The 27,362-nt window shown below is 44.9% G+C and overlaps 1 protein-coding gene across 1 annotated transcript in view; it reads left to right on the plus strand.

The window, feature by feature from the left end:
• The window catches only part of LOC116501455 (transcription factor RFX3-like), a 148,855-nt gene that overhangs the window by 14,552 nt on the left and 106,941 nt on the right, over nt 1–27,362 (plus strand). Inside the window, exon 3 of the mRNA XM_032207029.1 lies at nt 25,167–25,264. Coding sequence (XP_032062920.1) covers nt 25,167–25,264 — 98 coding nt within the window. The remainder of the gene's footprint in view (nt 1–25,166; nt 25,265–27,362) is intronic.

Below are 27,362 nucleotides of genomic sequence, written 5' to 3' on the forward strand. Positions count from 1 at the left end.
ATTTTTGCAATATCTGCTTGCTGAGCATCAAAGTTTCTGCATCGTCCTCCTCCTGCTCAAGAGATTCATACTTAGCACGCACAAGCATAAGATGAGCAGCTTCTAATCGACTTTTCACAATTGCGATTACTTGATTGAATATACATGGTCCAAAAGTCAGTGTTAATATAAGTAACAACAAGGGGGCCCTGCTATGGTTGATAGCAGGGTAGTAAGCCAAGGTGAGTAATTAAACCAGGATTCATACCAATTCTGACGAGCCTCATTTTCCCTTTTGCGTTTTTCTAATCCTTCCCGCAATTTAGTCATTGTATCTCTTACCACCCCAGTATGATCTTTACCAGATGGTATTCAGCCACTGTGTGATGGGTATACATATACTCTTCAGTGTGGTATAGAATCCTTGGTATAATGACCACCTGTACACAAAAATCATGAGATGTGTTAAACAATTTTAAAGATAGGTAAGGAGTGACTCCCAACAATGAACATACCCACCTAGTGTTATTTGCAGGAATTAACCATTTGTGTGTTTGGTACATTTTTTTTTCAGTGGCACGGCACAGATCATTTTTATCTCTTGGAACTGTGCCGATACATCTACCTTTTCCCGTAACTTGGGTCAAAGTTATCCCGATTTCCTGACCCCAACTGCACTTGGAAGAATTTGAATATGGGGGCTTAACACTTACACATAGCCAGCACCCTTCAGTTATCTCCTCGAGTACAACCCCTTTCTTTTTTCACAATGCTTGGAAGCAGTGTGGGAAAGGAGAACTCTGTCAACTTATTAGAAAACACTGTAGTAGGTTGGGCAGTCCCAGGTATCTTTACAGTCTGGACAACCAAACCTTCCCCTATTAACTCTTTATTAGGCCCGACTACCTTGGAAGTCTCAGGTTTTTCCTTCTTTATTAGTATGAGTCCTCCCCTATCTGTTCCGTGTTCGTAAAATCTGACATGTTTCCTAGTACCCAGCTAGTATCGTCCAAGTTTGTTATATTTATATATAGAACCTCGCATATTTCTTTATTTCCGTGGAAGGTTCCTGTATACCCTATACCATGCCCTCGCCACCTGTAACAAGGATCCAATTGTCGGTTACAACCTTGCAGCCCATATCCCACTTGTAAGAATTTATCCCGACCAGCCCTGAGTGTCCAGTCTGTAGCAATGGTTTCACACCCCCGGTATGCACAATAATACACGTTCAGGCATTTACAGTACCCCTTTCCCGGGTTAGAACTTGGGCAGAAATAAAATCCCATATATTCCCAGCATCGGGGCCTTGAGATCAGCTGACATAGTGTAGAAGTAAAGCTTGGCCCCCCCTTGATGTTATCTGGGTTGCAATAACCTGTTGATCTTCGAATCGACTTAAAGTCCATTTAAAAGGTTGGTGGGGGTGGTGTTGAGTCGCTATGCAGGATGAAATCACTGCGAGAACCCCCAAATACCAATAGGAATGGCTGAGGCCCATTTATTTCCCCACTTATTCACTCCTCTGCCTCACTCGTCAGTTGGGTTGCAGCCAACTACGAGGTTTTAGTTCTTCTCGGCAGCAGTAGTGTTCTTCAGGGGAAAGCCTCTACCTTAACCCATGGTACCTATCAAGTTTGTCGCAATGTGAGCTCCAGGTCTTTGTTTCCTGGAGCAATCTCCCACTTCTCGTCACAGATGGGTCCTTTAACACGGCTGGCATGTGTCCATCCTTTCTCCGCAGTCCAGACGACTGTTTCTGTAGTAAGCAAAACAACATAGGGGCCTTCCCCATCGTGGTGTTAAAAAAAAAAGTCTCTTTCCAAGTCTTAATTAGAATTGAGGGTGATCAAGTGGCAATTCCAAGTCATAGGGCATACCATATAGCATTTCAAAAGGAGAAATTCCTACATCAGTTCTGGGCTGCGTCCATATGTTTAACAGTGCAAGGGGTAAGCATTTTACCCAAGAAGCCTTAGTTTCCAGCATAAGTTTTGTTAGTTGTTTCTTAATTTCACCATTCATTCACTCTACCTTTCCAGAAGAGGAGGGGCGCCAGGGGCTGTGAAAATCCCACTCAATCTCTAAGGCCTGCTTTAATCCTTGCAGTAAAGCTTTACACCCATTCAGTCACGTGATCAATTAGGACAAACAAGTAACTCAGTAAAGTCTACCTGTATACTTTGGAAAGGTCAAAGCCCTGGCTCCCGTCCCCCTCTAGATAGGTTACAGAAGACCTTTTTATTTACCCTTTGACATATGGTACATCCTCTGCATGTGTGCTTCCCTAAAGTATATATTCCTACACAGACATGTTTTCTTAGAACAACATCACACATTGCTTGCACCTCCCAATGACTCTTCTGATGTAAAACAGTTAATATTTGCCTCATTATCACTTTATTCAGCATTTCTCTTCCATCAGGGAGTATCCATTTTCCTTAAAATGATCCACATATCTGTAACATTAATACCTCCTTGGGAGGTTGTAATTGCTCCAAAATCTTTTTTTTTTTTTAGAATTTACCCAAATAGATAGGTGGCCCTATAAACCCCTGAGGTAAAATTGTCCACCTATATTGTTGCTTCCGCCCCCATTTCAGGGTCTTTCCAGTCAGAGGTGAATATACATGTATGTTTGCTCTCAGGGCCAGAGAGCACTCCATTAATAACACTGTTATTCCAGTCTAACAATTTACTATTTGAATGCCCAATTTAATCATCAAATCCCTTTCCAACAAGTTAGTTTCCGCCTTGGATACATACAATAATTGCCCAGTGATCATTTTATCCCCTGGTCTCAGCTTAGTATTCCCCAAAAGTGGCACTGTTATCCCAGTCCCTTCTACCCCTATCGCATTTAGGGTTTCATTAGTTAATTTAATCCCTGATACTTTACAAGTCAGTACTGACTTAGCTGTTCCCCAGTGTATTGGGTTTGATGGCAAGGTTCGGGGGGTGTGAGGGGTGTGGGAGTGGGAAACTGCAGTGGCAGCCCCCGTGAGAAAAACCCAGAAACCTCCCCGTGGTAGAGAAGGGACAATTTCATCTGGCCCCAAAGGGATCCACTGCTGCCCAGAGCCAAGCCATGAGCAACACAGTCCGTGCCTCTGTGAGAGCACATCCACGAAAACAAACAAACAAAGAAATAAACAAAAACTTGCTGCTCAACAGCAGTTGGGAGAGCGAGAAACCCCCCCGCAGACACCAAAGTCAGTGCAGAAGGAGGGGGAGGAGGCGCTCCAGGCGCTGGAGCCGAAGCCCCCCTGCGGCCGCTGGAGAGGCCCCTGGTGGAGCAGGCTGTTCCCCCCTCCCCGATGCTTGGGAAACTGAACAAACACCACAGCAAATATGCAAATATACCAAAACTTCTAGACAGTTACTTAGATAATGCCTACATCACCTTTCCCTGCTCATTCAATTTCAAACAGCTCTGTTAAATATTACATGCCACACCTTTAACACCTTCAGCAACCCTTTTAACACTTCCTTTATCTTTCTCCAGCCCGTACTTTTCTAATACCAGCACCAAAGGCTCAGTCAGAGTCCAACTTAATTCCATACCTTTTCCCTCCAAGATACTGAAACAACATATCAATCAATATACCATATTTCATCCCATTTTCCTCCTTTCCACAAAAACAACATTGACTGTAATATGGTGTTATAATTAATAGTTCCATTTAGGGGCCACTCCGCTCCATCCTCTAGTTTATAAAGTGGCCACCATTGATTACAATATTTGATAAGAGTTCTTTACTTTCTGTACCCTCTCACCCCACTATATCCCTCCAATGTGTTAGTATACATCCTAGGGGGCTTTTCCTCGGGATTTCTTTGCTTTGAACTTTTCCTATTGTAATCTACAGTGGTTAATATTCCACCGTTTTCCTAGAAGCTCTTTACTAGTCAATCCCAATCCCTCCAAAATCCACAATATACAGATACACAAGTAAAATCAGACCACTGTAAATTAACTGCCTGTTGACAATTACACTGAGAACATTTAAACCTGATGAGCCGATAATATGCCTGGGCAAATTTTGTTCCCTTAGACATACACCTCAATGGCAGTTCTTATATTTACATATTTACATATTAACATATGTATAAAAGAATACTTTAACAAAAATGCCCGGGCTTTTATATATACAATATACAATGTACAGTTATTATTCCAGTTAGAATTATTCCTCAAGCAGCTGCAAACATTATGCCAGTTGCCATTAAAGCTCACTTAACCTCCTCCTGTCCTTTTCTTAAAATCTCGGACATCCCCAGAGTTAATGGGGATGGCCACATATTCCATTCCTGGCTGGGGTCCCCCCATCTCTATTTCCTGTAGGGGATATAATCCCTCCCTTAAAGCAGATTTCTGATTTCTTGCCCTGCTTCTGGTTACCGGCCCCTGTGTTTCATGATCCGATTCCAATTCTCCTGGATTAGCTAATTCAGGGAGTCCATTAAGGACGGGAGCCGTTGGTGTGGGCGGTGGAATATAGGGCGGGGGTGGTGTCGGGACTTCCAAGTCCTTTCTCTTTTTATCCCGCCCTCCTTTTTCTTTTAGAGGATATAGATGTGTCCTCGTATCTGAATTTATCCAGAGGTGCGCATACTCACTTTCTTCCAGACTAAAGGGTTCCTTTGAGTTTGCATAAATATTTAGGCCTGACAAACCCAATCTTCAAAAGACCCAAATACAGGCCAGTAAAGGTGGTCTCCTCGAATCTGTTTACCACCCCAAACTTCAACACAATAATGTATCATTTTTACTTTATTCCTTCCCCACCTAAAAGGGGAATCCTCCCAATTTTTAATCATTAATCCCGGGGTAACCTAACATCAGACGTTACCCCACCCATAGGACCAGAAGGCTTACTCTTCTTCTGTCCCATCTTCCAGAACACCTTCACACACACACGCATGGATCGCTTCCCCCTTTTCGTGGCCCAGTCCCTCGCGGGATGTGGGAACCGCACTACCGAGGGGTCCGCACTCGCTTCGTCTGCAATTGGACGTCTCGTTTGTTGTGTTCCGGGATACCCAACCCCAACCGAACGGATCACCGGCCTGTACTTACCCACCCTGTGGGTCTTCATTCGGGCTTCATGCACAAAGGTTGCCTGGGGTTTACCGGTTTTATTTGCTTGTGTCTAATTTTGGGTTCGTCGGTGAAGGATTTGAATGAAAGTAGTCCTAGCGAAGGCCGCTGAAATCAGCGGGGCGCCCCCTCCGAAGGTCTTTCAATCAGATTGCCTTCGTCCGAGTCACGGCACCAAATTGTTATAAATTACACCACACAATTTTCTGGTCTATTGAAATTATTTTATTAATCAAGTAAGCAGACACAAGCAAAACAGCGCTGGGCGGCTGGGGAGTCTCCGCTCCACCACGGCACGCAACTTCCCCTTTCCAGTGTTGCTGTTTTATAGCATTGAAGTTCCGGCTTGTCGAGACTTGTCGAGACCTGTCGAGACCTGTCGACTTGTTGAGACTTGTCAATTTGTCGACTTGTCAAGACCTGTCGACTTGTCGAGACCTGTCCTGAGACTGCGCAGTCTGTTGTTGGGGGTCGTTATTCTTCCTCCGGTGATCATGCATTGTGCTTGTGTTCAGGTGGGGGCAAAACAGGATACCTTGCGGTGGGTGGGTGGTATCTTACAAAATCTTTGTTTTAACAAGGATGTTCACCCAAGCCCCCTTCCCCATTTGTCTCCATGTTACAATGCCGTGAGTTGTGAAACGTTATCTCCTCAGTAGATTCTTTATATTCTCAAGGAGAATGAACAAACCCCTACTAATTTATCACACTTATGGGGGACTTCAATCTGCTAAATATCAACTGGGAATAACACTTGATACCAGCAGGTCCAGGAGATTCCTAAAACACGTTGATGATAACTTCTTGGTACTGGTACTGAAGAGCTGACTAGGAAAGGAGCCCTCCTAGACTTGCTGCTTGTAAACAGGGAGGGTCTCGTGGGTGAAGTGGTGATTGGTGGCTGTTTTAGCCATAGTAAACATGAAGAGTGATTCAAAGATCGAAGCCGAAATTCCTTTAAGTGGTATATTCTTTATTGCAGCGCTGGATGCACGGGGGATCTCTCCACCTATCGTGCATACCTAAAGCGGAAAGCAGTCTTGAATTTATACAATCTATCAATATTCTACAAGCACCTATACATATGCATTACCTATCCCCGCCTTCCCTCGCTTCTTATGCTAATTAGCCTTTTGGCACCTTGCGCTTGCGTAGAGCCTTCCAAGAATTGTGGGCAGGGGTCTTTGGGACGTGGGCAGGGGTCTTTGGGAGGAAGACCCCGAGTCTTCCTCACAGTGTACTTTTCACCTTTGGTCAGGAATCTGCTGAATTGGCAGGTTTCTTAATTGCAAGAGCTGGTTGTTGCTAATTCTTCCGTTTGTTGTATCTTTATAATGAATTCCAATGTCCAGTTTCGAGATTTATAGTCCTTACGTTTGTTTCTCTGTCCGTCTGCCGCTTCCTTATCATGAGTTCCAGTGTCTTGTTTCGAGATATACAGTCCATGTCTGGGGATTGTCCTTGCCTCCCCAATGCCTCCCCAATACCTCCTTAATCAATCCCCCCTTTTCTTTTCCCATGCAAATTCTTTTGCATCAGATACTTTCATTATTTACAGTAACACAACAAAGCAGGCATCTAAACAACATGCACACAAATATTCCTAATACTACTAATGCGATTAGAGCAATGAACACTTGTTTCAACCATTGAAAATTGGGCAACCAGGAGGTTAACTTATTCCCTATTTCACTAAAACTCCACGAAAGATCATCTTTACTGATCTCATGTAGGACCCTTGTCTGCTTCCATATTTCTTCCAGGTCGGTAGAGATCCTTCCACTCTGATCTACATACACACAACAACTTGTGTTTATTACTGTACAGACTCCCCCTTGAGCGGCCAGTAACAAGTCTAGGGCCATCCGATTTTGTAATACTACCTGTGATAAACTAGATATCTCTTCTTGTTGAGCCTTTATAGCATCCAGAGTTTTGTTTTCTAACTTCTCTATAATTGCAGAAATATTAACTATCGCCTTTTCCAATTCACTCACTCCTAACCATGGGATAAACCATCAAACAAAACTATGAAAAGGGGTGTGTCTCTCTATCAATGGATTGTTAATTTTTTGTCTGATTCTCCGCATATGATTTCTCAAGTAACCTCGAGGCACTACATCATGTACTGTCATATTGGGGACTACCGCTCCAAGAGTGCAAGTTCCCTTCCAATTCTCAGGCAAGACCTTACGGGCTGTATCATTGCATAGCCAATACCACCCTTTTCCTTCTGGAACCGTCCAGCTGGTTGAATTTGCCCAGCCGCTAGTCGTACTAATATCAATTGTTCAATTACAAGATGTCTGATTTCCCACATAAGTAGTATCCGTATTTATACAATGCTGTTTTCCTATACCCTTAGGCGGGTTACACCTTTGTACACATACATAATAGGATTCTAACGGCATGAAGCTACTCACTTCTAGTTCCAAAACTTCTTAATATTTTCGACCCCAAGATGTGTTTTCCCACAAATTAGTCCAAGATAAGTTTGCAGGCAAGGGAATCCCGATTAACGATACACCCTTATTCCCATGCTGTGGCAGATGGGTGCATACCCAACAGTTCGTCTTATTAGTTACTTGAGAAATTGTTTGTATTAAGGTCAGGTGTAAGTTCTCATCCCAAGTTGCCCACCCCGAATCCGAGAACCGCACCCCTGCAATCATTAGGATCTGGAAAACCGTAATTTTGTTGGTCCAATTGGAGTGGTGGTCTATATCCTCGCCGGGACCTTCTTCACCCTTGAATTGTGGATCCAAGCTGCTTGCTTCTTAATCTTAATGGCGGTATGTGTTGTCAGTAATATTTGGTATGGTTCCGTCCACTTTCCTTCCATTTTTCCTGTAGGGGTTGTCCTGAAAAAGTCTTTATATATATATATAATCCCCGAGCTTAAAGGGGTGGATTGGTTGATCCAACCCTCTAGCCCTGGTCCCTAAAACAAATGTATGTACTTTATTTAATTGTTTCTGAAGTTCAGTTATATAAGCATATAAATATTCTGATCCTAACTGCATTAGGTCCTCTCCACTAAATAGAAATTGCTACGGCCTTCCATATAAGATTTTGAAGGGACTCAAATTCCCTTTTATTCTAGGTTTGACTCTAATTCCAAGTAATGCTAAAGGGAGGGATTGAGTCCATGACAAATTAGCTTCTTATCCAATTTTAGCTATTTATTGTTCAATTAAATGGTTCATTTTTTCTACCTGTCCACTTGCCTGTGGTTTATAAGGAGTATGCAGTTGCCAATCTATCTTTAGAATCTTACTTATCTGTTCTACCACTTGTGCACAAAATGTGAAAACTCTATCAGAAGACATTGCTACTAGAATCCCAAAGCATCTGAAAATGTGTCAGTCAGAACCAGTAAATAATGATACCCCCCTTTTCTAGGGAGTTCTGAAAAATCAATTTGCCACTGTTGCCCCGAATAATTTCCTTTACCGATTATTCCAAATTTTATTCTATTCTTGGTATTGGGGTTATTGTGTAAGCAAATGCTACATTGTTGAGTTACTTGTTTTATCATATCATCCCACTAATGTCTGACTCAGGCTCTTATGCAGTGTGCCAGCTCCCCAATGCGTTTTATTGTGTTCTGTAAGAACTATGGGCCATGTCAAACTAGAGGGTATTACTATGTGGTTATCTTTTAAATATACTCATCCATCTGGTTTCATTTTACCTTTCAAATCTTCAATTAATTTGAAGTCTTCTTTTGTATAATTTGGATATAGTTTGGATTTTACCGTCTGGTATCAAAGACAATGCCTTCACCTCAGTTATTTCAGCTGCCTGCTTAGCCTCTGCCAATCGATTTCCAATTTCAAAATCGGTGTTCCCCTTTTGGTGTCCCTGACAATGCATGATAGCTACCTTTTCTGGTTGTTTTACAGCCTCTAACAATTTTAAAATTTCTTCAGCATACTTTGTGTTTTCACTGAGCGGTCAGCAATCCATGTTCTTTCCAAATTGCTCCATGAGCATGTACCACGCCGAATGTATATTTAGAATCTGTCCAAATATTTACCCTTTTTCCCGCTGCCAGTTCCAATGCTCTCGTGAGAGCAACTATCTCTGCCTTTTGAGCTGATGTTCCAGGGGGTAAAGGCTTAGACTCGATTACCTGCTGAGTAGTTGTTATAGCATATCCAGCTTTACGTTGTCTTTGCATAACAAAACTGCTCCCATCCGTGAACCAAGTTTCTTCCGCATCTTCCATGGGCTCCTCCTTAAGGTCTGGTCGGCTGGAATACACAGTCTCTATAGTTTCTAAACAATCGTGAATCACAGGCTGTGCCGGAGCATCACTAAGAAAAGAGGCTAGATTCACAATATTAGTTATCACAATTTCCAAGTTGTCCTGTTCTACCAATATTGCTTGATATTTCAAAATCATCAATTCTTGTTTAAGTTGTTTAAAGACTTTTTGTGCTTCTCCAGTCCAGACTAACTTTGACTGGTTAATCTTTATCAATTCACATAGAGGCTTTACCAATAGTCCATAATTATAAATCCAAAGGCGACACCAACCTGTCATTCTTAAAAAGGTTTGTAGCTCCTTTACCATTTGAGGTTCTGGAGTCTGGCAAATGACTTCCTTATGTTCAGTTCCTAGTTCTCGTTGTCCTTCCGAAATTTCAAATCCCAGATAGGTCACACTTTGTTGAGCCAGCTGGACTTTCTGTCAAGAGACTTGATATCCATTTAAACCCAGAAAATTAAGACGACTTATAGTCCATTGAATACAACTCCCTTTAGTCTCGGTAGCTATTAAGAGATCATCTACATATTGTAACAAAGCACCTTCAGTGTCCGGAGGCATCCATGTTTCGAGTTTCCTTGCTAATTGGTTTCCAAAAATAGTGGGGCTATTCTTGAATCCTTGAGGTAGTAATGTCCACGTAAGCTGCGTCTTTCTGCCTGAATCGGGATTTTCCCATTCAAAGGCGAATAGGTTTTGGCTTTCTGTGGCTAAGCCTAGGCAGAAGAAGGCATCTTTTAAATCCAGTACGGTAAACCAGACTTGACTATTCTTTAATTTAGTCAGCAAAGTATAAGGGTTTGCCACTACTGGATGTATATCCTCAGTGATTTTATTTATGGCCCTCAAATCCTGAACTAGCCTATAGCTTTTTCATCTGCCTTTTTAATTGGCAATATGGGTGCATTGTATTCTGATTCGCATTCAATCAATAATCCATACTGTAAAAATTTATTAATTATCTCTTTAATTCCTTTCCTATCTTCTATCCTCAAAGGATATTACTTAACCTTAATGGGTTTCTCTCCTGGCTTTAATTTAATAATTATTAAGGTCACATTTTAACTCTTTCAGGGGTTTCAGTAGCCCAAACTCCTGGACATACTTGATCTGTGATCTCTAAAGGTATTTCACTTTTAGGGTCAGTTTGTATTAGTGCCAAGCTTAACACATTTGTTAGTTGTTCTTCTCCTATACTTAATTCCATTTTCCCTTTTTCAAAAACAATTTCTGCTCCTACTTGTTCTAATAAATCTCTACCTAAGAGTGCCCATGAGGAGCTAGGCATATATAAAAATCTGTGTATGCCCCATTTTTTCCGTAACTTGTACTTCAAAGGTTCACAAAAATAAGCCTTTTCGGTTACACCTTGTCCTGGTTTCAGTTAGAACAGAGTTAATTTTCTTCCTAGTAGCTGGTAGAATGCTATGTTTTGGCTTAGGATGAGAAGAGTGCTGATAACACCCCGATGTTTTAATTGTTAAAGATCAGTGCTTATACCAAGCCAAGGACATCTCAGCTTCTTGCTCTGTCCTGCCAACAGGCAGGCTGGGGGTGCAGTAAGAGCTGGGAGGGGACAGACCCAGGACAGGTGACCCAAACTAGCCAAAGGGGTATTCCATACCATCTGACATCATGCTAAACAATATATAGGGGTGGCTAGCCGGGGGAGGGGGCCGGACTGCTCGGGATTAGGCTGGGCATCGGTCAGCGGGTGGTGAGCAATTGCATTGTGCATCACTTGTTTGTACATATTATTATTATTATTATTATTATTATTATTATTATTATTATTATTATTATTATTATTATTATTATTATTATTATTATTTTGTCTTATTAAACTGTCTTTATCTCAATTCACGGGCTTCCCTAACATAATAATTCTGTGAAGGCATTAATGCTTGATTTAGAATTGAATACGTTGCCCCATATCAATAAGAAATTTCACTTCCATTCCTCCCCTAGCTTCATTATAACCAGTGGAGGATCCGCTAGGGTAGATTCCCCAGGTCCCCGTTATTCCTGTTGAAATCAGGGGTCGATTACCCTAGGAAAAGGCTAGTCAATTTGTCCTCCGAAGCCAGGTCCAAACCGTTTTGTTTTATTTATTTATTTATTTATTTATTTATTTTCATTACATTTCAGAGTTGGTCCAAAAATTCCATAGGGGTTTCTTTTAGACCTTGTTGGAAGCATATTCTCAATTCCCAATTCATCCAGGTTTTAGTATTTATTTAACCGTTCATAATTTTCAGGATGATTTGGGTCTTAGTGGGGGTCGGTCAGGGGAATGCAATTGTCCACAGTTCCCTGAGCGGTCCCATCGGCAATCTGAGCTCGCACATGAACTCAGGTTGTTTTAAGAGTTAACTGCTTTTCTGTTTCTGTGACAACTCTCTGGGACCCATCATGGTCCCTTTGCCCTAAAGGGCTAACACCCGTGATTTTAAGATCTCTGCCTCGGGCAGAGGCAGAACTATTAACATTCCTACATCCTCTTTCCCTGCTCATTCAACTTCCAACACCTTTAACACTTTCAACAACCCTTTTAACACTTCCTTTATCTTTCTCCAGCCTGTACTTCTCTAATGCCATCATCAAAGGCTCAGTCAGGGGCCAACTTAATTCCGTACCTTTTCCCACCAAGATGCTGAAACATCAGTATACAACATTTCATCCTGTTGTGCTTCTCAAAAAACAACATTAACTGTAGCAAAATATTATAGTTTAAAGTTCCATTTAGGGGCCACTTTTCTCCACATTCCAGCTTATAAAGCGGCCACCACTGATTACGATATTTTATCAATGTTTTCCTGTTCACACTTCCACCGGCAGATCCTCCAATATCCTTCCAGTGACTTAAAACACAACCTAACACACTTTTCTTTAAAATTTCACTGCTTGTTTGCCCCCCCATTTTCCAGTTTACACTTTCAGAATACACGTTACTTACAAAAGCATATCACAAAACGTATCACTCACAAAAATACGGGCACGCAATATCTTTCAGTAGCGATGTCACAAAACTACTATTACCAGCAATATTGCCAAAATCACAATAACAATAGTCAGAGTCAAATTCCACATGCGATAAGTCAGAAAACCAAACTGTGTAACACCGTAACGATATCTTTCTTATAACAATGCCACGAACCTACTATTACCACCAGGAAAATAGCCAAAATCGCAGTAACAATAACCAGAGTTAAATACCATACTCCATGAGTCAGAAAACCGAAATAGACAACACAATTCCAGATGGACCTTAAAGCGAGCTCCTTCCTTAAGGTCCCCAAACATATACTTATGGTGCTAACCACAAAGTATATACCAAACACTGCCTCGCAGAAGATCACCTTCTGACTTACAGACAGTTCCAGATGACCGGTCTACCAGAAAACCAAACCAGAATAAAGAATATACTCACTTACAATGATGGGGTCCTTGTCTGCCTCCGCAGTGATCCAGTGAGTCGAGGAGTCCCTCCGGGAAATCCCGGGGGTACCCTAGGGAGTCCTGTCCCCAGCGGGTCCTGCGGTCCGGCAGAGAGGTTGTCCCATCTGGAGTGCCAGATTGATTCAAAGATCGAAGCCGAAATTCCTTTAAGTGGTATATTCTTTATTGCAGCGCTGGATGCACGGGGGATCTCTCCACCTATCGTGCATACCTAAAGCGGAAAGCAGTCTTGAATTTATACAATCTATCAATATTCTACAAGCACCTATACATATGCATTACCTATCCCCGCCTTCCCTCGCTTCTTATGCTAATTAGCCTTTTGGCACCTTGCGCCTGCGTAGAGCCTTCCAAGAATTGTGGGCAGGGGTCTTTGGGACGTGGGCAGGGGTCTTTGGGAGGAAGACCCTGAGTCTTCCTCACAGTGTACTTTTCACCTTTGGTCAGGAATCTGCTGAATTGGCAGGTTTCTTAATTGCAAGAGCTGGTTGTTGCTAATTCTTCCGTTTGTTGTATCTTTATAATGAATTCCAATGTCCAGTTTCGAGATTTATAGTCCTTACGTTTGTTTCTCTGTCCGTCTGCCGCTTCCTTATCATGAGTTCCAGTGTCTTGTTTCGAGATATACAGTCCATGTCTGGGGATTGTCCTTGCCTCCCCAATACCTCCCCAATACCTCCTTAATCAAGAGGTAGAGTTGAAAATCTTTAGTCATAGGAGGAAAACTGCACCAAAACTTCAGCCCTGGATATGGGGAGAGCAGACTTCACAGCGCTCAGGGAACTAGTTATTAAGGTCCCCTGGGAAATGGCTTTTGAAGACATCGAGCTCCATCAGTGCTGGTCACTTTTCCAAAATGTTGGAAGTCAAGCAGGTGGGGCAGAAGGAAGCTTAGGTGGAAAAAGGACCTTATCTGGTGAAGGGTCTGCAACACATGTCCTATGAGGAGCGGCTCAGGGAACTGGGGTCGTTTAGTCTGGGGAAGAGGAGGCTCAGGGGAGACCTAATTGCTCTCTACAGCTACCTGAAAGGTAGTTGCTTTCCAGCTGGGTGGCCCCCAACATGTACTGGTGCATGGGGTCGTTCCTTCCAGATGCAGGACTTGGCACTTCTTGTCGAACTGCATGAGGTTCCTGTCAGCCCATTTCTCCAGCCTGTCCAGGGCCCCCTGGATGGCAGCACGACCCCATAAAAACCTCACAACAAGGGAAAAGGATCGTCAGAAGCTGACGAGGAGTGGGCATGGCCAGCAATAACGGCGGCAGATTTAAATGCAGTCTAACCGCCACCAGTAATTACTTGCCGAGAGGCGATCGGCTCCGAGCGAGCGCATTCCGCAGCGGAGTGGGGGGTGGCGGCGTAAAGGGTTTTTTCCTGAGACGGGGAAGCCCCGGGGGGAGCGCAGAGACCTGCCGAGGGCTGGGAGCTCACGCGAGAGCGGCCGTCAAAGCGTGGGCGGGGCCAGCAGTAACTGCGTCCACTCCCCCATAAGCAGCCCCTAGGGAGCGAGGGTGGCTAGGAGCATGGTGAACAGATCGGGCAAACAGGGCGTGGCGTGTCAGTTTGTGAAGAGGGTGACTGACCGGAGGGTGCCCTGTGAGGTAGGGGTGTTCCACTGGCTGAGCAGGAGATGCCAAGTACACCTCTCACCCAGATCTCCACAGGCCAAGGACATGCACCTTACCTGATCCTCAAGGCAGAATGGTGGGCATACTTGTCTCAGGGCAAAGGCTGTGGCTCTGGTGGTGCGGTGTGCATCATCTACCCCAGTGGTGGCTGATGCCTCCACCCAGACACAGCTACTGAGGCTACAGTGCAGATTTCTGACTGCTGGAAATGCCTAGATCTTTCCCCAGGGGCAGGGACAGGTGGCAGACATGCCTGCAAAAGGTGTGCCCACATGGAGGACCTCCTGCACCAGGTGGCTGAGCTGCAGGAGGCAGTGAGAAGGCTGCGTAGCATCAGGGAGGCTGTGGAGGAGTTAGACAGCTGGATCCTAGCACAGTCTGCAGGGGACCCACAGCCCATGGCCAAACAGCCCGAAACTCCCCCGCTGACACTCAGAGAAGGGAGGGAGGCCAATAACACTGGAGGCGGTGGGGTGGTGCTGTACGTAAAGGCGGGGCTGGACCGTGTGGAGCTTGCAGTTGGCAATGGCAAAGTTGAGAGCCTCTGGGTAAGGACTAAGGGGCAAACAAATAAAGGGGATGTTGTCATGGGAGTCTATTACAGACCACCTGGCCAGGATGACAACACCGATGAATTATTCTTTGAGGAACTAAGAGATACCTCAAGATCAACTGCCCTTGTCCTTATGAGGGACTTCAACTTGGCAGACATAAGAAGGTTCAGGAGATTCTTAAAGCACCTCGTTGATAACTTCTTGGTGCAGGTGCTAAGGGAGCCAACTAGGAAAGGTGCCCTCCTAGATCTGTTGCTGGAGAACAGAGAGGGTCTTGTGGGGGATGTGGCAATTGGAGGCTGTCTCGGTCATAGTGACCATGAAGCGGTTGAGTTTAAAGTTTTTGGTGGCAGGAGGAAAACTGCCACCAAAACTTCAGCCCTGGATATGGGGAGAGCAGACTTCAGGCTACTAAGGGAAATAGTTAGCAAGGTCCCCTGGGAAACTGCTTTTGAAGGTGTCGGCGTCCATCAGTGCTGGTCAGTCTTTAAGCACTGCCTCCTAAAAGCACAGGATCAGGCAATTCCAAAATATCAGAAGTCAAGCAGGCGGGGCAGAAGACCGGCTTGACTGACCAGGCTTACCTGAAAGGAAGTTGTGGGGAGCTGGGGGTCAGCCTCTTCTCGCAGACAACCAGCAATAGGACTAGGGGAAATGGCCTCAAGGTGCTCCAGGGGAGGTTTAGGTTGGAAACGAGGAGAAAATTCTTCTCAGAAAGAGTAGTCAAGCATTGGAACAGGTTGCCCAGGGAAGCGGTGGACTCACCGTCCCTGGGGGTGTTCAAGGAAAGGTTGGACGTGGTGCTTAGGGACATGGTTTAGTGGATGATATTGGTGGTAGGGGGATGGTTGGACCACAATCTTGAAGGTCTTTTCCAACCTTAATGATTCTATGATTCTATGAAAAAGAAAGTGTGTGGTCACCAGAAGCGAGGTTGGGTGACATGGGAGGAGTATAGAGATGCTGTTCACCATCTTAGAGAGAAAATTTGGGTGGTGAAAGGTCAATTTTAGTTGAAGTTGGCCAGTACTGTGGGGGACAATAAAAAGGGCTTTTCTAAATTATATTAAAAGCAAAAGGAGGACCAGAGAAAACATTGGTCCGTTACTTGATGAGGATGGTCCTGGTTTCGGCTAGGATAGAGTTAATTTTCCTCCTTGTAGCTGGTAGGGTGCTATGTTTTAGCATTTAGGATGAGAATAATAGTGATAACACGCTGATGTTTTAGTTGTTGCAGAGCAGTGCTTACACTAAGCCAAGGACTTTTCAGCTTCTCACTCTGTCCTGCCAGTGGGCAGGCTGAGGGTGCATCAGGAGCTGTGAGGGGACAGAACCAGGACAGCTGACCCAAACTGGCAGGGGTATTCCATACCATATGATGTCATTGAACAATTAAGGTGGTGGGGGGGGGGGCGGGGGGGGAGGGCACGACACCGCTGTTTGGGTGTCAGTCAGTGGGTGGTGAGCAATTGCATTGTACATCACTTGCTTTGAACATATTATTATTAATATTATCGTCATTATTGTTATTATTTCTCTTTCTTTTCTGTCCTAATAAATTGACTATATCTGAACCCACCAGCTTTTACTTTGTTTCCCGATTTTCTCCCCCATCCCACTCGTAGCAGGGGGGTGAACAAATGGCTGTGTGGTGCTTAGCTGCCTGCCGGGTTAAACCACATCAGTCACCCCACAAATAGGGATGTATATAGGGATGTATATAAAGCAGAGGCATTTAATGCCTTCTTCACCTCTGTCTTCAACGCTGATGATGGTGCCCTTTCCCTGCAGCAGCCCATACAGTGCTGTGCTCTGCACTTGTAGCTAGAACAGCAGTGGTATCACACCAGTGTTGTGTCTGCTGCTGAGCAGTGCTGGCACAGCATCAGAGCTCTCTCTAACCCTCCTCGGGGGTGGGCAAAAATGTGAGAAAGAAACATCACCAGGACAGCTGACCTAAACCAACCAAAGGGATATTCCATACCATATGATGTCACACCCAGCAATAAAAGGTGGAAAAAGGAAGAAAAGGAGAGGGGTGGGTTCTCGTTACGAAAATGTCTGTCCTCCTGAACACCGGCTACGTGCGTTGAGGCCCTGCTTCAAGGACGTGGTCAAGCATTGCTCGTTGGTGGGAAGTAGAGAGTAATTTATTTCCTTTGCACTTCCACACACCCTTTGCTTGTTTGTTTTTGCCCTTTGCCCAACGTGGGGCTCAGGGGTTGAGATAACAGTAGAATTAATTAAAACGCTTACGACTAACACACTTACTTGCTAGACACCATGTTCTGTTTCCTGTTAATATTTTCCTGTTTGACCATATCTCATGTAATCTGTGCCATGTTCTCCCTTCTCCTCTATATCCCATCGGAGAGCATGCTAAAATCTGTGTTCTTTTTTTTTTTTTTTTTAGTTTGTTGTGCTGTAAAGCACTGGCCTTGAGTTTAATCTGGCATTTAGACCCTGCGTTGTTATAATTTTGGTCTCTTTTAGAGAATATTCAGAATTACACTGCCTTCCTTTCCTCATCTGGAAGTCAGTTTATGAATAATATCAGGAATTGTACCTCCTTCTTCTTTCCCAGGGGGCTAATTATAACATTTTTTGAGTACTTTGAGTAGCCATGTGTAATCAATATACTCTTATTGCTAAGTCTGCATAATGTGTTTCCTCTTCTCTCTAAGGTTAATCAATTAGTTAGAAATCTCACCAAGGAATTTGCCCCGAGACAGTGTGGTGGCGGGTGGCAAGGTGTGAGGGAGGATATGGGCAGGTATCTGTCACGGTTGTCTCCTCGGATAGTTTTGAACTTCACTCCTGAACAAGTGCGAAATCCTAAAAACCTGACGGAATGCTTGCAAGTCATATGCCCTGACCCTGACAATGCCAGAGAATGACAGCTTACAGCACTGTGTTGGGTTCTGTCTTACGCCTATCAGGCAGCAATTAACACTACCCAGCACCCTCCATGGGAGGAGAAGGTCTCTGAATCTGATGACCAGATAACACACACTGTGGCTAACCCAGAGGACCAACCATCTATGGTATAAGTTGCCCCCATAGTCAAGACAAAACAATGGAAGCGGAGGTCAGCTCGTTTAGTAAGGGAAGAAGCTCCTCCTAAGAAGGAGGGAGAAGGGGAAAAGGCAGGCACCTCTAAAGCAGAGCCATCACAAAAACAGCAGGAAGAAGAGATGGAAATCATAAATGAATCAGAAACCACCCAATCCCTATCCCTGAGTGAGTTGCGAGAAATACGAAAGGATTTCAGTTGACACCCAGGTGAGCACATCCTCACCTGGCTGCTTCGAAGCTGGGACACTGGGGCCAGTAGCCAGGAACTAGAAGGCAAGGAAGCCAAGCAGCTGGGATCCCTCTCTAGAGAAAGGGTCATTGACAGAGTAATTGGGAGAGAGGCACAGGTTCTCAGCCTCTGGAGGCGACTCCTGGCAGGTGTGAAAGAAAGGTATCCCCATGTCGTGGTTTAACCCGGCTGGCAGCTAAACACCACGCAGCCGTTCGCTCACCCTCCCCCCTCCCTCTCTGGGATGGGGGAGAGAAATGGAAAGTGAAGCCCGTGAGTTGAGATAAAGACAGTTTAATAAGACAGGAAAATAATAATAATAATAATAATAATAATAATAATACAATGATGATAATAATACTAATAATAATAATATGTACAAACAAGTGATGCACAATGCAATTGCTCACCACCCGCTGACCGATGCCCAGCTTAACCCCGAGCAGTCCGGCCCCCTCCCCCGGCTAGCCACCCCTATGTATTGTTTAGCATGACGTCAGATGGTATGGAATACCCCTTTGGCTAATTCGGGTCACCTGTCCTGGGTCTGTCCCCTCCCAGCTCTTACTGCACCCCCAGCCTGCCTGTTGGCAGGACAGAGCAAAAGGCTGAGATGTCCTTGGCTTGGTATAAGCACTGCTCTGCAACAATTAAAACATCGGGGTGTTATCAGCACTCTTCTCATCCTAAGCCAAAACACAGCATTCCACCAGCTACTAGGAAGAAAATTAATTCTGTTCTAACTGAAACCAGGACACCCCACAAGGAAGATATTCTATATCAAATAGGCAATTGGACCGCCATGGAGAAAGGTCTCCAGCACCTGTGGGAATTAGCTGTGCTGGAGATGGTTTATAGTGATTTGGACAATGCCCAGACACCTACAGATCCCGATGAAGTCCAGTGGACAACATCCATGTGGCATAGGTTTGTGCAGGGTGCACCATCATCACATGCTAGTACGCTGGCAGCAATTAATTGGGATGAGGGGATGGGACCAGCTCTGTCCTTACAGCTTCAAAAATATGAAGACAATCTCTCTGTTCCACTACGGGGCTGCATCTTGTCTATGGAGAAACTGTCCCAAAGGCTCCACTACCTCGTAGAACAATCATCTCCCTCCTCGCCCAGATGGAGTAACATTTCAGTCGTTAAGAATCGGTATTTTCCTGCTCAAGGAAGAGTACCAAGGACACACACCATGTGGCACCTTGTGGTCTTATCTGCGTGACCACAGGAAAGATATGAGGAAGTGGGATGGTGAACCTACCTCAATCCTAGCAGCTGGAGTACATGAACTGCAAGGAAACACAGCAGCAAAAAGGGGGTCTCCTAGGAAAAATGCTGCTCTGTCTTCTGTTGGGCAGTTCCCCAGAGGCAGTAGAAGGCCTGATGTAATTCTTGACCCTGATGAAGATCTTCGCATCTGCAAGAATTAAGTGGCAGACACTCCAATCAGGACTAGAGGGGCCCTGCCTCTGGCCAGGTAAAGGAGAGGGATAACCTTGTAGGGTTCTGGAGCATGCATGTTCCAGGCTATAGTCAGCTTGGGAGTCCTCTATATCAAGTGACTCAAAAGAGGAACTATTTTGAGTGGGGCCCCGAGCAACAAAAGGCCTTTGAACAAATCAAACAAGAACTAGCTCGTGCAGTAGCCCTTGGGCTTGTTTGTACAAGACCAGCTGTGCAGAACATACTTTACACTGCAGCTGGGGAGCATGGCCTCACCTGGAGCCTCTGGCAGAAGACCCCAGGAGAAGCTCGAGGTCGACCTCTGGGGTTCTGGAGCCAGGGCTATCGAGGATCAGAAGCCAATTACACCCCAACTGAAAAGGAGATACTAACAGCATATGAGGGGGCTTTGAGCTGCTTCAGAAGTTGTTGGTACAGAAGCACAGCTCCTCTTGGCACCACGGCTACCTGTGTTACATTGGATGTTCAAAGGGAAAATTCCCACTACACACCATGCAACTGATGCTACGTGGAGTAACTGGATAGCATTAATTATGCAGTGGCCCAAATGGGGAAACGCAACCACCCAGGAATCCTGGAAGAGACCATGGACTGGCCGGAAGGCAGAGATTTTGGAGTATTGATCGAAGATGTAACTCATGGGAAAGAGGCACCACCATACAATGAGTTGCCAGAAGACAGAAAGCAGTATGTGTTGTTCACTGATGGATCCTGTTGCGTGATAGGGAGCCATTGGAAATGGAAAGCTGCTGTGTGGAGTCCCACACGACAAGTTGTGGAGGCCATGGAAGGGGAAGGTGAGTCGAGTCAGTATGCAGAAGTGAAAGCCATACAACTGGCCCTAGAAATTGCTGAAAGAGAAAAGTGGCCAGTACTGTATCTCTATGCTGACTCATGGATGGTGGCAAATGCCCTGTGGGGGTGGTTACAGCAATGGAAACAGAGCAACTGGCAGCACGGAGGTAAACCTATCTGGGCTGCTACCCTGTGGTAAGATATTGCTGCCTGCATAGAAAACCTGGCTGTAAAGGTACGTCATGTAGATGCCTGCATGCCCATGAGTCGTGCCACTGGAGAGCATCAGAACAACGAAGAGGTAGATCGAGCTTCAGAAAGAGAAGAGGCTCAGGTGGACCTGGACTGGGGATGTAAAGGTGAGCTGTTTGTAGCTCAATGGGCCCATGAAACATCAGGACATCTGGGGAGGGATACCACGTACAGATGTGCTCGTGATTGAGGCATGGACCTGACCATTGATGATGGCCCTGGGACCCCAGGTGCCCTGAGTTGCAGGACCATGATTATGGGAACAATAAATTCCCAAACCTATGTGGGATTTGCTGTTCCAGCTGGATGTATACAAGTCTCTGGGGCCCAATGGGATTCATCCCAGGATACTCAAAGAGCTGGCTGATGTCATCAGCAAAACCTTTCTCGATTACTTTTCAACAGGTCTTGGGAATCTGGAAAGGCCCCAGTTGAATGGAAGCTGGCAAACATTCGTTCCAATTTTCAAGAGGGCAAGAAAGAAGAGCCCTGGTAATTACAGGCCTGTCAGTTGTAATCTTTTTGGATTTCAGCAGAGCTTTCAATACTGTTTCTCACAGTATCCTTCTGGACAAAATGTCCAGCATTCAGCTTGATAAAAACAATATGATGTGTCAACAATTCTCTTTATTTTTAATTAAAGTTTATTAAAATTAACTTAGTCCTTTCTCCAGATCATTTATATAAAAAAATAATAATAGTAATTTCAATTCTCTTAAAGTTAATTTTAAAATTTAATTTATTAAATCAAAATTTAAAAAAATAATGCATTAAATTTAAAAATTAAAAATTTCAAAAAATAACTTTCTCTTAATGTTATTTTTTTTTCCTCTTAAACTCCTTCATATTTTTTATTCTACTGAACAAAAGGTCCAGCATACAGCTAGATAAAAACATAATAACTTGGGTGAATAATTGGCTGACGGGTAGGTCTCAAAGGGATAAGGTAAATGGGGTTACATCAGGCTGGCAGCCGGTCACCAGTGGGGTCCCCCAGGGCTCCATTTTAGGGCCAGTTAAATGTGTGAATACAAAAAGGAGGACCAGAGAAAACATAGGTCCGCTACTTGATGGGGATGGTCACCTCACAAACAAGGACATAGGCAAAGCAGAGACGTTTAATGCCTTCTTTGCCTCTGTCTTCGATGCCGATGATGGGCTTCGAGACCCTGGGTGCCCTGAGTTGGAAGACCGTGACGGTGGGAATGATAAACTCCCAACCGACCCTGAACGTGTGCGGGATTTGCTACTCCACCTGGATCCATACAAGTCCATGGGTCTGGATGGGATTCATCCCAGGGTATTCAAAGAGCTGACTGACGTCATCGCAGGACCTCTCTCAATTATTTTTCAACGGTCTTGGGAATCTGGAGAGGTCCCAGTAGACTGGAAGCTGGCAAATGTTGTGCCAATTTTCAAGAAGGGCAAGAAAGAAGACCCTGGTAACTACAGGCCTGTCAGTCTCACGTCAGTGCCTGGTAAAATTATGGAGAAGATTATCCTGGGAGTTATTGAAGCACACCTGGGGGACAGCGCAGTCATAGGTCACAGCCAGAATGGGTTCACGAGGGGTAGGTCCTGTTTAACAAATTTGATTTCCTTTTATGATAAGATCACCCATCTAGTCCATCAAGGGAAACCAGCTGATGTGATCTTTTTGGACTTCAGCAAGGCTTTTGACACAGTTTCCCATAGGATCCTACTGGACAAAATGTCCAGCATAGAACTGGACAAAAACATCATACGATGGGTGAGCAATTGGCTTATGGTTAGGGCTCAAAGGGTTATGGTAAATGAGGCTACATCAGTCTGGCGATGTTTTCAGTAAATTTTCTGATGATACTAAACTGGGAAGCGTTGCTTACTCTGTTGAGGGTGGAAAGGCCTTGCAGAGAGATCTGGACAGACTGGAGAGCTGGGCAATCACCAACCACATGAAGTTTAACAAGAGCAAGTGCCTTGTCCTGCACCTGGGAAGGGGCAACCCTGGCTATATGCACAGGCTGGGTGACAAGATGCTGGACAGCAGCCCCACAGAGAGGGATTTGAAGGTTTTCGTTGATAGCAAGTTTAATATGAAACAGCAGTGTGCCCTGGCAGCCAGGAGGGCCAACCGTATCCTGAGGTGCATCAAGCATGGCATCGCTAGTTGGTCGAGGGAAGCGCATTGCTTCAGGCTCCCCAGGGACATAGTCACGGCACCAAGCCTGTTGGAGTTTAATAAGTGTTTGGACTATGCTCTCAGTCACATGGTCTGAATTTTTGCCTAGACCTGTGTGGAGCCAGGAGTTAGACTCGATGATCCTTGTGGGTCCCTTCCATCTCAGGATATTCTATGGTTCTATATTCTATTCTATAGTTAACAACTGGCTGGATGGCCAGGCCCAAAGATTGGTGTTGAATGGAGTGAAATCCAGCTGGTGACCAGTCACTAGTGGTGTTCCCCAGGTGTCAGTGTTCACAGAATCACAGAATGGCCGAGGTTGGAAGGGACCTCTGACAAGGTCTAGTCCAACCCCCCTGCTGAGCCAGATCACCCAGAGCACATTGCGCAGGATGGCATCCAGGCAGGTTTTGAATATCTCCAGAGAAGGAGACTCCACAACCTCTCTGGGCAACCTGTTCCAGTGCTCTGTCACCCTCACAGTAAAGAAGTGCCCCCTCATATTCAGATGGAACCTCCTGTGCTTCCGTTTGTGCCCGTTGGCTCTCATCCTGTTGCTAGGTACAACTGAAAAGAGACTGGCTCCATCCTCTTGACACCCTCCCTTCAGACATTTATATACATTGATGAGGTCTCATCAATGGCCCACCTCTTTCAGCCTGTCCTCGTACAAGAGGTGCTCCAGTCCTCTAATCATCTTAGTAGCCCTCCTCTGAACTCGCTCTAGTAGTTATATGTAGCTCTAGTATCTCTAGTAGCTCTGTGTTCCTCTTGTACTGGGGAGCCCTGAACTGGTCCCCCACAAGCAGTGGCCTCTGCCAGATCACGTGCTCCACCATGGGCTCCTCTCCACCAGGTCTGGCCTTGAGTCTGCTCCTGTGGGGGCTCTCCATGGGCCACAGCCTCCTTCAGGCCACATCCACCTGCTCCACTGTCGGCTACTCCATGGGCTGCAGTGCATAGATCTGCTCCGCCATAGTACACCATGGGTTGCAGGGGGACAACCTGCTTCACCATGGTCCTCTCCACAGGCCATAGGGCAACTTCTGCTTCAGAACCTGGAGCACCTCCTCCCCCTCCTTCTTCACTGACCTTGGTGTCTGCCTCATTGTTTCTCTCCCATTTTTTTTCGCTCCTCTCTCCCAGCTGCTGTTGCATAGCTGTTTTTTCCTTTTCTTAAATCTGCTCTCACAGAGGCGCAACCAGAGTTGTTCATGTCTCACCTCTGGCCAGCAGCAGGTCCCTTTTTGAGCTGGCTGAAACTGGCTCTTATCTAACATGGGGCAGCTCCTGGGCTCTTCTCACAGAGGCCATCCCTGCAGCCCCCTGCTACCAAGTCTTTGCCATGTTGTCGTGGTTCCACTCGAGTGGGCAGCCACTCCCACAGCAGCTGGGAAAGTGAGAGGAGTGAGGACCATGGTGAAGCAGGATGTCCCCCTGCAGCCCATGGAGTACCACAGGCTGCAGGGGACTTCTGCTCCGGCGCCTGGAGCACCTCTCCCCCTCCTTCTTCACTGACCTTGGCACCTGCAAGGCCGTTCCTCACTCCTCTCACTCTCCCAGCTGCTGTGTGGCGCAGCGTTTTTTTCCCTGTCTTAAATATGCTCTCACAGAGGCGCAAAACAACATCGCTTATTGGCTCGGCTCTGGTCAGCAGTGGGGCCCTTACCAAACATGGGGCAGCTTCTAGATCCTTCTCACAGAAACCACCCCTATGGCCCCCTGCTACCAAAACCTTGCCACGTAAACACATGTAAGCCAAATACACACACTTGAAAAGTCTTATTCAAAGTGTTGTGTTTTCTTCAGAATTCAGGTTTTTATATTCATTCTTCCTTAGGTTAACAATGAAGTTTAGACTTTCCTTTTGAAGTATATGAGTTAATAGTGGAGAAGAACAAGTAGGAAAAATTGCTGTTGGACAGAATTTAATAGACTCTTCTAGGATTACACTGAAATTTTTAGGACCTATTCTGACAAGGGCATGTGTCTCCAATGTTAGTACTCCACTTTCCATATTACAGAATTGCAGCACAATGCTGCCTTCTGTGTTATTTAGGAATTGTGAGAACAGGTATATTCCATGACTCTGGATTGTTTAGAAGCTATTAGATGCACTGAAGCACTAGTCAGTCATTTTTTATAAGGTAAACTAACCTATATTTCTGGTGTTTGCGTTTACAGATACAGCAAGTACAGACTGTGCAACCAGTACAGCATATCTACTCACCCCAGATTCAGTACGTGGAGGGAAGTGACACAGTCTACACAAATGGAGCTATGTAAGTTGGTTATTGATCAAATTTATAATGTTTACTGAAATATGAATTTAAATGCACATTCTTTTAATGACGTCATATGGACTACCGTATTTTAAGTAGCAAAGTCAAATTATGAGCCCTGAGATGTTGCAATTCACATATAATAGAACAAATATAGTTTTTCCTTTTTTTTTTTCTAAAGAAAAGTATTTCCAGTCCTTTGTTTCATGTTTGAACTTCAACCTAAATATGACATAGCATAAAGTAAAAATGTTGCTACTTGTAGATCTTAAATGACATTCAGTGTATATTTGCATAAAGTAATGAAAAGCGTAGTAAGCTTTGTTTACCTTGGATTGTATCATTCTCTGTGGAATGGAATGGAATGGAATGGAATGGAATGGAATGGAATGGAATGGAATGGAATACAATACTATATCCCGAGTTGGAAGGGACCCACAAGGGTCATCAAGTCCAACTCCTGGCACCACACAGGTCTATCCAAAAATTCAGACCACATGACTGAGAGCATAGCCCAAATGCTTCTTAAACTCCAACAGGCTTGGTTCTGTGACTGTTCCTGGGGAGCCTGTTCAAATGTGCGACCACCCTCTCGATGAAGAACCTTTTCCTGATATCCAACCTGAACCTCCCTTGTCATAGCTTGACTACATTCCCTCGGGTCCTATCACTGGTCACCAGTGTTAGAAATGGCTCAGTATTCAAATTAGGATTAAATAAAAAAATAGGATTTATTAAAAGAATAGAGGTAAGCAAACAGCGCTGGGTGCACCGGGAGTCTCCGCTCCACCAGGACGCACACCAGTTACATCAAGCAGCTGATTTTTATGCTCCTAGACTAATACATATTCATTACTACTTCTAAAAAAAAACAGGTTATTATAATTAGCTTCCGGGGTCCAGTCCCTCCTACTGGAGCATGCGCATCAGTCTCCTCTGGGGGTCTCTAGGGGTCTTTCATGCTGAATGCTCGTAGTCTTCCTCTCCAAGTTTTTTTCTTGTCCTTCCCCTTTGTACTCCTTGGCACCGTGTCAAGTTTACACAGCATCCCCTGCAGGTCTTGTCTCCTAGCCGTCCTTCAGCTTCTTTTTTCTTCTTCTTAATCTCTTGGCCACCTGGCCAGATATCAGAGGCTTGCATAGTATCCCATAACAGTCGCTAGTTGTTATCAGTTGTTCTGAAACCCCCAGACATCAAAGACTTCATACAAACACAAATAGCTTTCCTATTGACACTTCACCAGTAATTAAAACATTCTTCACCAGCCATTCACAGGGACAGTCACACCTATAGAAGTGTTAAGTTAATCTCGAAGAAGAAAAAATAAAGGCTGTAACTGTTAGAAATAGAAGTACGGAATAACAAAAGCAAACAGGTTCATAAATTTGAGGAGTATTTTCTAAAGACTTGATAAATTGACTAGAATGAGGGGGAGACTGGGACACACTGCATCTGTGGTTCAAGAATTAAATTGCCAGTGCAGGGCCCAGAGGCAGACAGGACTGTTCTTTATGGACATGAATTGTTAAAATATTCCTAACACCAGGGAGAACAGATCTATGCCTGCCCCTCCGTTCCCCCCCACGAGGAAGCTGTAGCCCATGATGAGGTCTCCCCTCAGCCTCCTCTTTTTGAGGCTGAACAAACCAAGTGACCTCAGCCGCTCCTCATATGTCTTCCCCTCTAGGCCCTTTGCCATCTTTGTAGCCCTTCTCTGGACAATCTCCAATATTGTTCATGGCACTGGAAAGCCAACTTACAAAGCTTTTTGTAAAACTGCAAATGGCTTAGGTCAAGGGACCTAAAAATGAAAGAACAAAAATACAATGAAAAAGGTAGCAAGTCGACTGCTGTGGTTTAACCTAGCCGGTATCTAAGCACCACACAGCTATTTGGTCACCCTCCCCCCTCCCTCTCTGGGATAGGGGAGGGAATCAGAAAAAAAATCTGAAAGCTTGTGGGTTCAGATAAGGACAGTTTATTAGAACAGAAAAGAAAGGGTAACGGTTACGTTCAACATCAACAACAGCATTCCACCCTCGGTGGATGAAGAAACACAAGAAGATCAGAAAACCGATGAGCAGGAGCCTGATTACAT

This window comes from Aythya fuligula, chromosome W (assembly GCF_009819795.1).
Source record: "Aythya fuligula isolate bAytFul2 chromosome W, bAytFul2.pri, whole genome shotgun sequence".
Lineage (NCBI taxonomy): Eukaryota > Metazoa > Chordata > Aves > Anseriformes > Anatidae > Aythya > Aythya fuligula.